The sequence below is a fragment of the Alosa sapidissima genome, chromosome 6 (assembly GCF_018492685.1).
Source record: "Alosa sapidissima isolate fAloSap1 chromosome 6, fAloSap1.pri, whole genome shotgun sequence".
Lineage (NCBI taxonomy): Eukaryota > Metazoa > Chordata > Actinopteri > Clupeiformes > Clupeidae > Alosa > Alosa sapidissima.
The window spans coordinates 38,267,892-38,282,890 of NC_055962.1; the positions used below are offsets into that span (position 1 = coordinate 38,267,892).

The 14,999-nt window shown below is 39.6% G+C and overlaps 1 protein-coding gene and 2 long non-coding RNA genes across 3 annotated transcripts; 1 reads left to right on the forward strand and 2 right to left on the reverse strand.

Moving 5' to 3' along the window:
- Positions 1-489: 489 nt before the first annotated feature.
- Positions 490-12,469, reverse strand: LOC121711576. Its single transcript, XR_006032372.1, has 3 exons — positions 11,845-12,469; positions 1,272-1,418; positions 490-1,033 (listed from the first exon to the last, which is right to left on the reverse strand). It is a non-coding gene; the product is annotated as an uncharacterized LOC121711576 (long non-coding RNA).
- Positions 3,838-5,876, reverse strand: LOC121711565. Its single transcript, XM_042095268.1, has 2 exons — positions 4,853-5,876; positions 3,838-4,502 (listed from the first exon to the last, which is right to left on the reverse strand). Exons 1-2 carry the CDS (start codon positions 5,870-5,872, stop codon positions 4,071-4,073), a joined length of 1,452 nt encoding a protein of 483 aa, XP_041951202.1. The 5' UTR covers positions 5,873-5,876; the 3' UTR covers positions 3,838-4,070.
- LOC121711572 lies at positions 8,420-9,051 on the forward strand. The gene is made up of 3 exons (XR_006032368.1): positions 8,420-8,506; positions 8,782-8,869; positions 8,972-9,051. It is a non-coding gene; the product is annotated as an uncharacterized LOC121711572 (long non-coding RNA).
- Positions 12,470-14,999: the final 2,530 nt, after the last annotated feature.

Here is a 14,999-nt window from a genome sequence, read left to right on the forward strand (position 1 = left end):
CAGGGAATTCAAGCCAAACCGTTGCAACTCTGCCATCAATCATTATGTTAAGCCCACCTAACGACTCTATACACGATTTCATTGGCCTGATTAAGTTTCGATTTCTGGAGCTCACAAGCCAACGGAGAGTTGCTAGACTAGCCCTGGCAGCCGCTAGGGGCGCGTCTAGATTTCTAGGCTAGTTCTCAGCAAGATAGCTAACTAAAGCTGAGTAACACGATAGTTTGGTTGCTAAGCTGTAATATAACCCATACCCATAACGTTTTTGACGTCAGAAGTGGAAACAACTTCACGTTATCAATTCAAATGATATCTAGTCTATATGTTGAAAACCGTGTAGATACAATGGATTTATTTGCACGTTCTTATTTTAGAACAATACAAGAACGGCAACATGACAAACGCAGCATGCCAAACAGATGCTCCAAGTGTGGCATCTTGCGGGGCTTAGAATATTAGCAAATGCTTTTGCTGTGAGTTAACAATTTGTAAGTTTAATAAAATATATATTTTTTTATTACAAACAACAAATCAAAATGTGCAACAGTATAGGCACTAAAAAGAACTTATCGATTCACACACACAACAGGCTGTCTTAGACCTGACGCTACTGGTGTCGAAATCATCATCAGTACTGTAAACAAAGCACAATGTTCAGGGCCATACAATTTGTTTATTGTACAGTATACAGCTTACAATGCACTGTATTACAGTATCCAATATAAGTCCTCTTTCTTGTCCTCTTCGAGATCATCAAAGACCCTCTTCCTTATTGGGATGCCGTCCAGCGGATTCCTGTGCCCCAGGACTTGTGTGCTCAGCTTGACAGACCTTCCATGGAGGATGCTGTTGCTGAACATGTGTCACGGTTCAGTCGAAAAGGGGTCTGAATCCAACGTACTGCCCTGAAGTATCCGGAAGCTCCCTCCATATGCGTAGCACCACACACGAGGGGATCATGACACGGACGCTTCTTCTAAGGAAACCCCAGCTCCTGCTCACAAAAGACCTGTAGGCCAAGTCACTTCATTGCCTGCAACGAGAAGAGGGTGGAAAAGCAATTTGTTTTATATTTTTAATATTTTTTTTTATATTTTACATCAGAGTATCACTGGATGATTGTTGAAAAAAAAAAAAATAAAGTTTATCATTTTGTGGTGTTGATCAAACTGTGTTTTTGCAATATGCTGAACCAATAATGAATGTGTATTGGTTAGAAATATTTTATTTATATACTGTAACTGCTAACACTTGTATCAGATTGTCCTCACCTTTCCATCCCTCTGATTCTCAAACGGTCATGGTCAGCTCTGTAAATATTCATTGCATTTTGCAAAGAATATAGAGGCACAACGGATCGAGGCCATGATGGTCATTCAGGTCAGCTCCTCAGGAACCTGGGTCATTCTTTTAATAACCTGTAAAAACAAACATAATTTCCCTGCTGTTATTTCGTAATTTTAAATGAGCAGGTAGCACAAAGTAGCAAATGTCTCCAGTTTTATTTACCAGAGTTGTAAGATCACATATTATATATCATATAGGCTACTACATGGAAAGAAGGTAATAATCTCAATCAGATGTCAGCAGGATAGTTACAAGATTACATTAGACCTACTGACTGTACCTACTGTATTTTAAAGGAACCGTATGTAAGAAATGTAATTCAATTAATCATAAAATGGCCCTGATTTGTCTCTAGACATTAGGAAATCATGCTAATTTCAAATACTTATATCACTGACAACAGTAGTCCGGCCAGGATATCGTCATTTAAAAAAGTGAAGTTGCAGCCCTCAACTGATGTTGATGTTTACATATATGTTTTTTAGCCTGATCCGCCACCTTCCACCTATCTAGTAATCACAAAGTCAGTAGTGTTTCGGCATCTGGGTTGCCAGCTCTGCTCTAGTTACCACATCTGCGGTGTACACCGCTCTACAGTATTTTGAAAGTGATTGTAGTACCAGTTTTGGCCAAAATCCTACATACGGTTCCTTTAAACAGTGATATTTATAGAATTTTTGATTATTGTACTCTACTCCATGGTACTATGTAAATTGTCCCTTGGGGATAAATAAAGTGTTTTTGAATTGACACAAACGAGAGTAGGCCTAGTAATATTTTCGTTGACCTCGTTTCACTTTAGCCATAGGCTACAAACTGCACAGAGCTCCTGCCCAGCTAACTGGATGTCCCGTTATAAGATCACATATTACTACACGGAAAGAAGGTAACAATCTCGATAATCAGATGACTTAATCAGCAGGATAGTAGTTACAAGAGTACATTAGACCTACTGACGTTACAAACGTAATATTTTCATTGACGCGAGCAGTAGGCTACTCGTTTCACTTCAGCCATATAGCCTACGAACTGCACAGAGCTCCTGCCCAGCTAACTGGACGTCCTGTTGTAAGATCGCATATTACCACTACAATAATGTATGTAACTCCTAATCAGATGACCTACAGTATTCAGCATTCCTTGCAAGCAGCACTCCTTTCACTACAGCATAGCCTGGACGGGCTACGAACTTTTCAGCTAGCTTCTAACTGGACATCTTGACAAAAATTGCACAAGGGTACAAGTTGTAAAACATTTGTTTGTGTGCAAATTAATAACTTACCATATTTTCCGGACTATAAGTCGCACTTTTTTTCATAGTTTGGCTGGTCCTGCGACTTGTCAGGTGCGACTTGTATATGAAAAAATATATATAATTGAACATGTTTTTAAATGTTAATTTATATTAACTGACATGAACCCTACGTGAAACATTACGTCTACAGCCTCAGATTTGGACAAATAAAAGCCAGTATAATTTTGTTTCAATTTAACTCATAAAAGAGCTCTTCTTAATATTTTATATTGTTGGTTGGTATTGTTGCCAATGAAAAGTCATTTACACCATGAATCTCCAACACTTTGCTCTCATGCTAGTCGCATTCCGCACCCTTCTGAGCTAGAGGCTGAAGCCTACATTTAAACACAATTGTTGCTGCCAGGCACCAGCCTATGAATTTTATAAAAAAGTAAATCATGCATAATTTAAAAAATAACTACATTTAGGCTATCTTAGACATCTTTGGCTATACGGAATAAGGTTTCCCTTGCAGCACAGCACACGAATGAATGAAAGCGCGGATACCTTATCTCGCAATAAGTGGATGGCAATCGAAATTCCCGACCAGTGTTGGTCAAGTTACTTGGAAAAAGTAATTAGTTACTGATTACTGATTACTTTTCCAAGAAAGTAATCCAGTTACTTTACTGATTACTTATTTTCAAAAGTAATTAGTTACTTTACTTTACTTTTCAAAAACACACTAACTATACACAACCTGAATATGCTTTTTTAAAACTTGTTTTTATTAGTTTCAATCTTAACTATGCACATTGCATCAAATAAAAAACATAAATGAAATGCAACAGTCTCTGATTTAAAGAAAATTGTTGATTAAGTTATATCTCTGCATATTCCAGCACATAAAATAAAAATATTTTTGCTGTGTATACTCCTTCATTCAAATCTAAATAAAATACAGCAATAAAATAATTAAAACCAAAGACTCTTAACATTTACATCGTTTAACAGTTAAAGTGCAGAGAGGGGTAATGCGTTTACAAAAACCGAAAATGCTGTTGCATGCCACATTTAGGCTTTTTCTAATGTCAGAGTGTTTGAACTGTGTGTGTGTGGTAGGATGTGTTTCTCTGAGTGGATGTGAATGTCAGTGTGTGTGTGTATACGGAGGGGACTGCCTCTATGTGTGTGTGGGATTGAGGTTTGCTTCTACGTATGTAATGTGTATGTATGTAGAGGGATTTGTTATTATGTGTGTGTGTGTGTGGAGGGTAGCGCTTCTGTATGTGTGTGTGTGGAGGGGAGTGCTTCTGTGTGTGTGTGTGTGTGTGTGTGTTTGTGTGTGTGTGTGGAGGGGATCTGACCCCTGTCATATATCTGCAGGTGTTAGTCTCAATTTATGACAAGGCCCTATGTTTTTTTGTTTTCTTTCGGAGTGAAACAGTGGTTATACCGCATCAGCAGAAGCTTTTCAAACCTCCCATCAGAGAGCCTGTTCCTTTTCGGGGAAAGCATCCAATCCACCCAAACTGAACAGCCGTTCCACTGGTGCACTTGATGGAGTTGGAGAGTTGTATTTCATGTACATCTTTTTGAGGTTTGGGAACCGATTTAGAATCTCAAGCTCATACTCAGACCTTAAATAGTCAGTTACTTCTTTCTCTGCTGAGAAGCTGTCTGTGGGTTGGTTCTCAAAATCAAAAAAGTCCATTTCATCTTGGCTGGCTGGCAGTTGGGGCACATTAGCATTGTCAGCTGCAGGAGCAACTTTACGACACTCTCTTATCAGAAGCTCCTTCACATGCTCTCTCCTATGCTCATCTCTCAGCCATCTAAGTTTGAACTTGGGACAAGTGGCCGCTGCAAGAAGTCCCTTTTGGCTATCCAGTACAGGATCAAAACGAATCTTGATGGCCTGTAAATATAAATATAAATAAGAATACATATATTTTTCTATATAATCTGTTATTTTAATTATTCTATGAGCTTTACTGACCTAAACCATCTCATGCATTATCAATACTGTATGACATTTAATTATCATTGAGGTTATTTTAACCTTATTTTAATCTTCTGTTGATGTTATGATAAATATTCATGATTAATGATAATCAATATCCCTGATATTGAACTGAAATGTATCTTTTATCATTTTAGTAATTTTACTCATTGCTTAAAACAAACAAAGTGTAACATCTGCCCACCATGAATGGTATAATAAATTAAACAGAACCACCCAAATCAATTATCAAATAATAATCTTACCTTTACAATGGCATCTGGAAGGCTGGCTGTCATTCTGGAGAGGTCATCTTTCAGGGCAAGTGTCTTTGACATCAGGCTTGTGAGTGTTGGTAGTAAAGTCCCATAGGTGCACTCATCCCCTTGTAAGATGTCGAGTGCTACTGTCGAGGGCTTCATCACGGTGCAGTATTCCCTTTCATTACGGCACTTGATTCCCAGTTTTACACACAGGGGATTCAGCTCGTTCATGGGAATTGTGATGATTCTGGAAATAGCCTCATACAGGGAATTCCACCTTGTGGATGTGGGTACCGTTAGCTTCCTGCGGCTGACTTCCTCCACCTGTTCAGAGGCCAATGTTGATCGACTTGCTTTAGTCCAGAGAGCGGTGCATTTTGAAATACTACTCCTATATACAGCCTTGGTGTCTGCACAGGAATTTAGATGTTTGTCAACATCACTTGTTGAAACCAGATTAATTGTGTGTGATGCACATCTGTAGTGTGGAGGGAGGCTAAACTGTCCATCACCAGATGAAAGAGCTTCTATGACATCTGTAAAAGTCGGTTCCTCGTCATCACCTGCTTCATCATTTTCAGATTCAGACTCCAAATTACAGGGCTGATATACTCTGAATGCTTTGGCAAAATTTGATGCATTATCCGTTACAGTGGCAACAACTTTGCTATGCAGTCCATATGATGAATGAATTTCTTCAATCTCTGCTCCAATTACATCATAGGTGTGCCTGCCTCTAATTCTTTTACATGCTAGCGCGGCCTTGTTGCGCTGTAAAGTTGAATTAATCCAATGAACCGTCACTCCCATAAAACTTTTATTATTCATCGTCCAGATGTCAGCAGTAGTGGAAACAAAGTCTACATCTCCAAGTGCAGCCTTCAAATTAGCCTCCATTATGTCGTATTCTCTCTCAAGGTATCCTGCAAATGACTTTCTCTGCGGCAGCTTGACACTAACCTGGCAATAGCCAGATGAATTTCGCTCGGCCGAGCTCCACTCATCCATCTGGAACCGATCCATTGAAGTGTTGCTTCAGAAGGCTGGGCCTAATCAAAAAATGCTTGCATATGATTGAATAAGCCACTTGTCCGTCATCTATTGACGTGCTACTTCAACCACTCACATCGAAGCCAACCCGTGACGCTAATAACAGACTCACAGTCGCTTCTACGCTATGTCACATCTATGAAACTCCCGCCCTGCGTCCTGATTGGCTAAACCATAAAGTTGGTTGGAGAAATCACTCTCAATGGAAGAGGTCCCAGATGGATGTGAGTGAAGCTAGGCGGAGCTAAGCGGAACTACATTCGTCTGGCTAGGGTCAGGTTAGCTTGACACCGCTTTTGGTCGGTATTTTTTCTATGATGCGTCGGAATGAATCAGAGTCTACGGTGGAAATGGGCAACATGTCCTCCACAATATAGCCAGCGACAAGCTTTTTCAGTTCAGCGGCACTAAGTCCTGTCGTTCTTAAATCTATTTTCACCTGTTTAGCAGGAGAGGAGCCCTCTGTTGCTGCAGCGGTGATGTCGGGATCTGGGGGTGTCTCAACGAGTTTAACATTCCTGTGCCGGCTTGCTAGGTGCTTGTTCAAATTTGAGGTGGAATTTTTCGCGGTTGATAACATTTTCCTTCCCACGCAGAGTGTACAGCGGACGCTAATGTTTTTATCATCTTTTACCGAGTCAAACTCAAAGTAATTTCTGAACTTCCATGAATTAAATGATCCAATTTCGTGCTCTCTCCCGCACTCCATGTCTTGACTTGCACACGTGTGTCTGTTGTTTACATCTAGGTCGGGCCGCAATAGCCTACGTCATTGTCAGACAGTCTCCCAAATTCTTTTACTGTCTATGGCAATGGCAAAATCACAGTTTAGTAACGCAGTAACGCAGGCTGCTTGCAGGAAAGTAAAAGTAATATAGTTACTGTTTTTGCAATTGTAATCCCTTACTTTACTCGTTACTTGAAAAAAGTAATTGGATTACAGTAACGCGTTACTTCTAACGCGTTACTGCCCATCACTGTTCCCGACACTGTGAAACTTAATAGTAAGCCATTAAATACCCCACAGATTTCAGTGGTCATCAGTCCCGATATTTAGCAATATAATCAACAGTCCAAACGTAAATTAAATCTCAAATTAAACATCTGCTTTTGATAGCCTACCCATGCCGCTCCAAACGAAAAGTAGGCCTATGTCTCACAATAAAACGCAAGAAATAAAGGACTATATTATAGCTGACTCGAATACAAGCCATGGCCATAAAGGTGCTGTGCTTTGCAGCCTAAATTTGAGGATTTACGAGTCTCCTAAACATAACTCAGCTGTTATCTAGACATGCATGAAAACAAAACGCACTGCCATGTAATATTTGATCGCTGTTTTGCTACTAATTATCTTTCACGTAATGAATAGGCTACGCACAGAAAGTGAAAGTAGGCCTAATGTGCGCTCCGTGTCTGTAGCTGTCTGTTCACGTCCGCAATCGAACGTCAAATAGAGAAGTCATCCATGTTCTCTACGTTATAGCCTAGGCGGTGATACTTATGTAGGCTATTTGCAAAATTCCTGACGGTTCCTGATCGCTAAATGTTTATTTTCCTTTCCTGTCGATAGCGGTTGATGTTGAAGCACCTATAATTGGACTTCAGCGGTGACAAATCCTGCTGAGAGAGAGAGAGAGAGCAACGAAAGAGAGGCACCCCCAAAGTGGTCCTGCGCGCGCGTGTGTGTGTCTGCATGGGGTTCAATTGAAGTCAGAGTTGGTCCGTCAATAGTCCCGCATTCAGGCCGCTCCATTATTATATTAACGTCAGACAGGGTACAGGGTAAAATGTGTGGGAATCTCTCGCATTATGATGGCTAGATTTGCGGGACTTTTATTATTATGCTCAATACTAAGTAATAATTTATTCGCAATACCCGCAATTCCGCGCTGGAATTTAGACTCTTTTAAATGTGCATCTTTTTTTCTCTCGCTCTCTCGGAGGTGGCCAGCCAAGCAATTGTTCTGCTGCATGCCAGCCTGTGCCAATATATCGTACAAAATGATTGATTGCATTGCATTTTCCACATTTTTAGCTACATTTTCATGTACCACATCAGCATTTGAGTTAAGTGATTTTTTTGTAAATTGCTTTGCAATTAGCGTTGGGCCTTGGCAAATGGCTGCCTAAAAGCAAGCTAGCATAGCCACGTGGACAAAAAGCCATTTGCAAAGTTACATTATAGCATCCAAAAACGTTTAGCCCTAGGAAGTTGTCTCCCCATATGATGAAAATATGAAATATAAATATTTTGATTTGTTTGTGCAGGCAAAAAAACAGGTAGTACAGTGTATGCATACAACTTTTTTGTTACTGAGTCTAAGATGTAGTGATGTTACTGTTTGAAGTTACTGAAGTTTGATCTTTTATTTATTTATGAATTTACTGTTGATAAAATTAATGTCTTATACACCAATAAATGGCTGTTATGCCAGATGTGTGGTGCGTATCTTTTGTCTGGCACTGTCATATGTGTGATGGTATGAAACTAATTTTCTTCCTGCTAATCTTATTTCAGATCAACACAGAATTTCAAAAGAATCACAATTGTCCCACTTCAATCCAAGTTCCTGTCTCCAAGCAATGATTAAGCAAATTACTGATGTGAGTGATGCAGAGTTTTAATCATGCAAACCTTACAGAGGCTAATATTTTTGATCATGTTGATATTGATACTTCTTCACATATTGTTCTATTATTATTCTATTATTCATCACATCCTAAAATTTGTGATGACCTCGGGAAGAATAAAGTATCTATCTATGTATCTATCTATTGTATTCGTCTAACTTTTTGTTTCTTTTTATCATGTGGTCGTTTACAACAGTGGCTGACTTAAACTTGGATTAACGTGCTAATCAATAATGTTTTTATTTCAGTGTGATATTGATGCTGGCCGAGTGTCTCCTGAAGGGACTCTGTATCTACACGGGGGAAGATCCTGAAAACTTTGTGCAGGAATATGTGGTATGTACATGAACATGTCTATTTTCACATTCATTTCTCAATAGGGCTTTGTTAGAGGGTCTCATTTTCTTACTGTTATGTGCATTTGTCTGCCTAATTCAGGGCATGGATGAAGTTGATGTCATTGAAGACAACTGGGGTTTATGTCCTGAGAGAACATGAGTCAAGTGAACCAGAGGACATTGGGGTTGTACTCCAAGGAATAAAGTTTTGACAGATCTACATGGCATACCGTTCACTATGATGTCGGAGTTGATAACCTCATGTACCTGCCCGTGCTTAGATACACCTTTTGAGGCATTGCAAAAAATCTTCATGGAGCTGGATGAAGGCAAACTACCAAGGTTGGTTAAAGAACAACCTGTTTCAGTGAATGACTTTCCATTTTTATTTTTTGAAAAAGAAATACTGTTTTTACTATGTTGAAACCTGAAAGGACTATCAGTGGCTGAGTGACCACGGGTCATGGAATCTTTTTGTGAATGTTTTTTATTATTATTATTTATACATTATCTTTCACCTTTTGGTCAGTCATCTTTGAATCTGGTCCATCAGTCTTCAGGCCTGACCTCTCTCTCTTTCTTTCTCTTCTCTCCCTCTCTCTCTCTCTCTTCCCCCTTCTCTCTCTCTTCTCCCTCTCTCACTTCTCTCTCCTCTTCCTCTCTCACTCTTCTATCTTTCTCCTCTCCCTCCTCTCCCTGTGATGTTTGCTGCACTTTTCCATTTGTCATTGCTGGATAAAAAACAATACTGTGTATTTCATGTTGCTTTCAATACAAATTGACTACTAAACTGACTTGACTCTTTTCAGTAAAAAGATGTATAACAGATGTCTGCAATTCTAGAAAAAAAAACAGTTAAAAGAGACTGTTTTGGTACTACAGGGACATAAAATTATTTTTCTAGCATTGATAAATGAAGTTAGAAGTACCTTTTACAATCTATTACTATTGACATGATAAAATTACTTTAGCATTACACAATACATTGGTATTACATAAATATGAAGGTATTATCTTCATTCAACATGATTTTTTTATGTAATACGATGTGATTTCAATGTGTAGGTTTTGCAAGAAACGATTAACTAGAACAAAAGTGTAAAAATTGTGTCAGTTGGACACATTCTGATCATGTGGGACCGATGTACACATTAAAATCATGTAAATTCAAGGAACTTTATTCCCTGTAGAATTCTCAATATTTTTGGCCTCAATGTGTACAGTTACATAGTCTGTCTGTTCTTAGTCTTGGATTTTGTGAAATACATTTCTAAATATCACCTGCTTGTTGCAGCTTCGGTCTGCACGTCAATTTAAAACTGCATCTTTTTCTCTCTCGAGCATTTAATCTGCTGCCAGCTTGTATCTCCACATCGCCCAAAATGCTTGATTGCATTGTTTTCTCCACATTTTAGATACATTTTGGTGCACCTCATGGCATTTTCTTTCAGTGAATCTTTTGCTTTGCAATTACCTTCCTGCCCTCCTCTTGGCTGCCTTCACTCCTTCATCTTCATTAATCTTTTTGGCCTCAATAATCCAGTTACATAGTCTCTGTTTTTGGTTTTAGATTTTGTGAAATACATTTCTAAATAAATGCGACTTATAGTCCGGTGCGACTTATATAATAATAATAATAATAATAATAATAATAATAAAGCTTTATTTGTATAGCACCTTTCATACACAGAATGCAGCTCAAAGTGCTTTACATTTGAAGCATGTAACACAATAATAGTCAGTCAGTCATTATCAATCACTTTTCTTTGCTGTTTATGTTATACTCAGCAACATATCAAAAATATAGAAAATGACGTCATAAGACTGGCAGCCTTAACCCTCTTACCCCCCACAAGCACGCCATATGGCAACTGTGGCAAGGAAAAACTCCCATATTCCAGGAAGAAACCTTGAGCAGAACCTGACTTAATAGGGGGAGCCCATCTGCTTCTGGCTGGCTGCGCCCTCCAATAGTAGCAGATGTAGAATAATCTGAAAATGTAGTCTACAGGATAAGATGAGTTAACTAAAAGCTTTCCTGTACAGGTATGTTTTCAGATCTTTTTTAAAAATATTTACTGAACTCGCCTGCTTGATGTACAGAGGCAGGGTGTTCCATAGTTTGGGGGCATAATAGATAAACGCAGCTTCTCCACTTTGTTTGTGGAGCACTTTGGGTACGATTAAAAGATTAGAATTGGATGATCTAAGTTTCCTTTGTGGTTGATAAGATATTAAAAGCTCAGAGATATATGAAGGTGCTATGCCATTCAGAGCTTTGTAAGTAATTAACATAACCTTAAAATCAATTCTATAGGAAATAGGGAGCCAGTGCAGTTCAGCCAACACAGGGGTGATGTGTTCTCTCTTCTTAGTCTTAGTTAAAAGTCTAGCCGCAGAGTTCTGTATGAGTGCCAATTTCTTTAGATGTTTTTTGGGAAGACCAGTGAAAAGTGCATTGCAGTAGTCTAACCTGCTAGTGATAAAGGCGTGAATTAGTTTTTCTGCATCTTGTTGAGTTAAAAAGGGCCGCACTTTGGCAATGTTTCTCAAGTGGAAATAGGCTGTCTGAGTAACTTTACTGATATGGGGCTTAAAACTTAACTCTGCATCTAAGATGACACCGAGGCTTGTTACTTTTGGTTTGACCTGGTGTGCCAAGTTCCCCAGATTACTAAGAATAATATCTCGCTTTAGTTTTGGTCCAACCAGAAGTACCTCTGTTTTGTCATCATTTAGTTTCAAAATGATGATATATGTTTTTTTCCTGCTCATGACGCATTTTTTGACTGATGCGACTTATACTCAGGAGCGACTTATAGTCCGGAAAATACGGTGTTGCTTACAATGCTAAAAACGAACCTAATACAATGTTTAGCTTAGTCTACGACACTAACGTGCGAGTATTGCACTAGTATTACAGCTAGCTAACTGGGCTATGTGTGGCAAACTCAAGTAAATGACAAAACTTACTCTGAAGTAGTCATTTCCAATCTATGGGCGACTGGTTGCTCCTCTATTTCAGATTCTTCCTCTGATTCAGGCTCAAATATGCTGTTCAACACCTACTGTATGTCTCCGTATTCAACCTTGGTTTCAGCCATGTTGCCGTCTTTGCTCTGGAGCTTCGCTCGTTGTAAACCAACCAATCAGCACGCAGTTCATCTAAATATTCATGAGCATACCATAAAAGGGAGAAAACCTCTCGTTCATTCTAGGGCCTATTTCCTAGGCTTGCCTTAGGGCGCATAGAACAGCACACGGGCCATTTTCAGCCCAACCAATGTTACATACTCTATTCGGAAACCTTAAGGAACAGCGTGAAATACCCTATATAATCATTCTATCACCCCTTTAATTTAAGAAGAGTTTGATTTATTATAAGATGTCTCATCCTGAAACAAGCACATCTATCTGCCAGTGCATTATTTATAAACGGGTTTATTACGTTGAAATAGTTGCCAAGTTCCCCTTTAAAATAAGTGTTCTTAAATTTAGCCAAAATGATCTTTCAAGAGAGTTTTAGGTAAAATCATTTGACTTAATTTAAGAAGAGTTTGACTTATGCCTCATCCTAAAAAGAAGGAAATTTGTCTGCCAGTGCGTTAAGTAGGTTAAGGTATAACGGCCGCCGAGGTGTCCTGTTATATAGAATTAATGGACGAGGGCGAGGGGCAAAGAACTTGTCGTGGAAAAACTATCCACTTTCCCGAACCTCCAATCCAACTAGCACTCTGATGTCAAAGACCCGAAGGAGAACACCAAGACGAGAGAAGCTGAAGACTGTTGATCCTTTATTCACCGTATTGCAGTGATAATACAATCCAAACAGCGTCAGGACTGGACCGTCAGGCAATAGAGTGATGAGTGGCAGCTGCTACCCCGATGAGATCTGATCTGAATGTGCCTGAGCTCTTTCTTTTATGCTCTCAGGGGCCTGGGAGCTGTTCCTATCCTCAGGAACGCCACCAGGCCCTTTTTAGCCAATCAGAACGTTTTGGGACTTGAGATATTGGTGGAAAACCCTTCTCATCTAAACATTAAAAAATGTGTGTTACTAGGCAGACTACATGTGACCAGGTCCTATGTGTAATCTGTTGCCAGGCAGAGTATGCGTTTGTTTTGGTTCTATGTGTGCTTTCACTTTTGGTTCTGCCTCCTTTTCCTGTAAACCCCTCCACTTCTTCTCAGCCCTGTTTGGTTTTACTTTCACTGCCATTCCTCCTCAGTTTCACTCTTAGTCTCTGACCGCTCAGTCTCATGACTTCCAGTAAATGTTGCATAACAGTTGCATAAACAATATCCTTATATAAGATGGAATGTTTTCTAATAAAGCATGTTTCTAATAAACCAGTATGCACACACACAAGTTATTATGTCTAGATAAAATCACCACAAACTCCCCGACGCGCAGCGGATCACGCTTATCACCCGGTTGCCACTGTAAAGCCTTTACAGCACGCAAAGGAAACACGCGGTTCCGCTTAAAAAGAAGCCCACTAGTTCAGCTTGTTGTAGGCTACAACTTTCGTTGGCCCTATAACAGCTGTGGGATACATTTTATATGTCTCTCATTGAATGTTTAGTATATCTTACATACATGTAGTGAAATCTAATTGTCATCTCCTTACTCTGACCCTTGTGTTTTCGGAAACTCCTATGTTAGAATGTTTAGTTAAATTAACCCTTGTGTCAGCGAATTGTGGGTAACCCTCAGGATGGGGGGTCATAAACATTTCTTATCTTTGTCAAAACACCAGATGGTTAAGTGGGGTTGTAAACATTTCTTATCTCTGTTAAAATACCAGATGGTTAAGTGATTAATGGAGGGTGACAACTTGTGATTTTCCATGGGTGTGGGGTAAGGTATAAGAGTTGGCTTCACCCACAGATGTGTGGGCTTGTTACTTTGACATTTCGGGTGTGTTCCAAATGGGAGACAGCTGCCTACTGCCTCCCTCCCTACATAGAGAGCTGTCTCACTAGACATGACTTTGGATTAAATGCATCTTTTAAAAATGAGCGTAGCACTCTAGAATCTTTGGTTAACACTACGGTATGACGTTAGCAAAGGCCTGACGTTAAACTAAATTAGCTTACGTAAGCTAGCAGGCTAACGGTATAAATTAGTTTTACGGCCGGCAGATATATCAGACCAGACGCTATTAATGGTTACAACAATGGCATAATCAGATGGTAATTGTTTATTTCTAATCTGTAATCTGCAAATCTAAGCAAAATAAGGTCACACAAATGACATTTTAAACAGATTCAGCAGCCATTACCGATGTCATTCGCCATGTTTGTTTACCTTTCACAGCTGTTTCAGACGTTGCCGCAAGGGATTATGGGTAGGAGGCAGCATGAAGTGTGCATCGATGCTGCCTTCAAAAATGACCGTTATTTGGGAATTCTAAGATATCTTAAAAAGCAGAATTTGTTTTTTCGGTTTCGAACCGCACTTGCTGCCTTGCTCCCCAGTTAGATATCTTAAAAGGCAGCAAATTTACCCGTTTCGAACACACTGTTCATGTGGGTAACATGCTCCCGGCATCGTGAATAAAGCTGCAGTCTCACACCAGTTGTCTTGGATTAATTTTGACCACACAGCGAAAGCATGGACTGTTAGCTTGTTTACAGTTGATTCCATTGTTGCGAAGCCTGCCTCCAGGCTCAACCGTCGTCCTACTATGGTTGTTATAGTTACCATTCATAAGCATTGTTATGGAACGGCGATTACATCATTCTCAGAAACTGCATAATCTGCTATTATTAACATTCAGTGCCTGAAACAAACTCAGGCCTCTACACAGGAAACCCCTGTGGTACTGGTCCCTGCTGCCTCTCACACCGACTCCATCTGACAAAAGTCACGTATAATTCTGGTGTTTGCACATAGCTGTTTCTCCTTAAAACATAAACGAGTACATACAGGTCTTGTTTTCTCATAATGTTGCCTGAAATAAATACACTATGGACCGCACGTGTCTGCATGTGACAAAATCACGGTCTCAATCACTCGTCATTTACACTCATCGGCCAACAACGCAACACAACGCAACTCACTTGCACGTAATCCACTTCTACTCTGACTAAACTTACTAGACGTCTTAGAACCCCCTATTCTA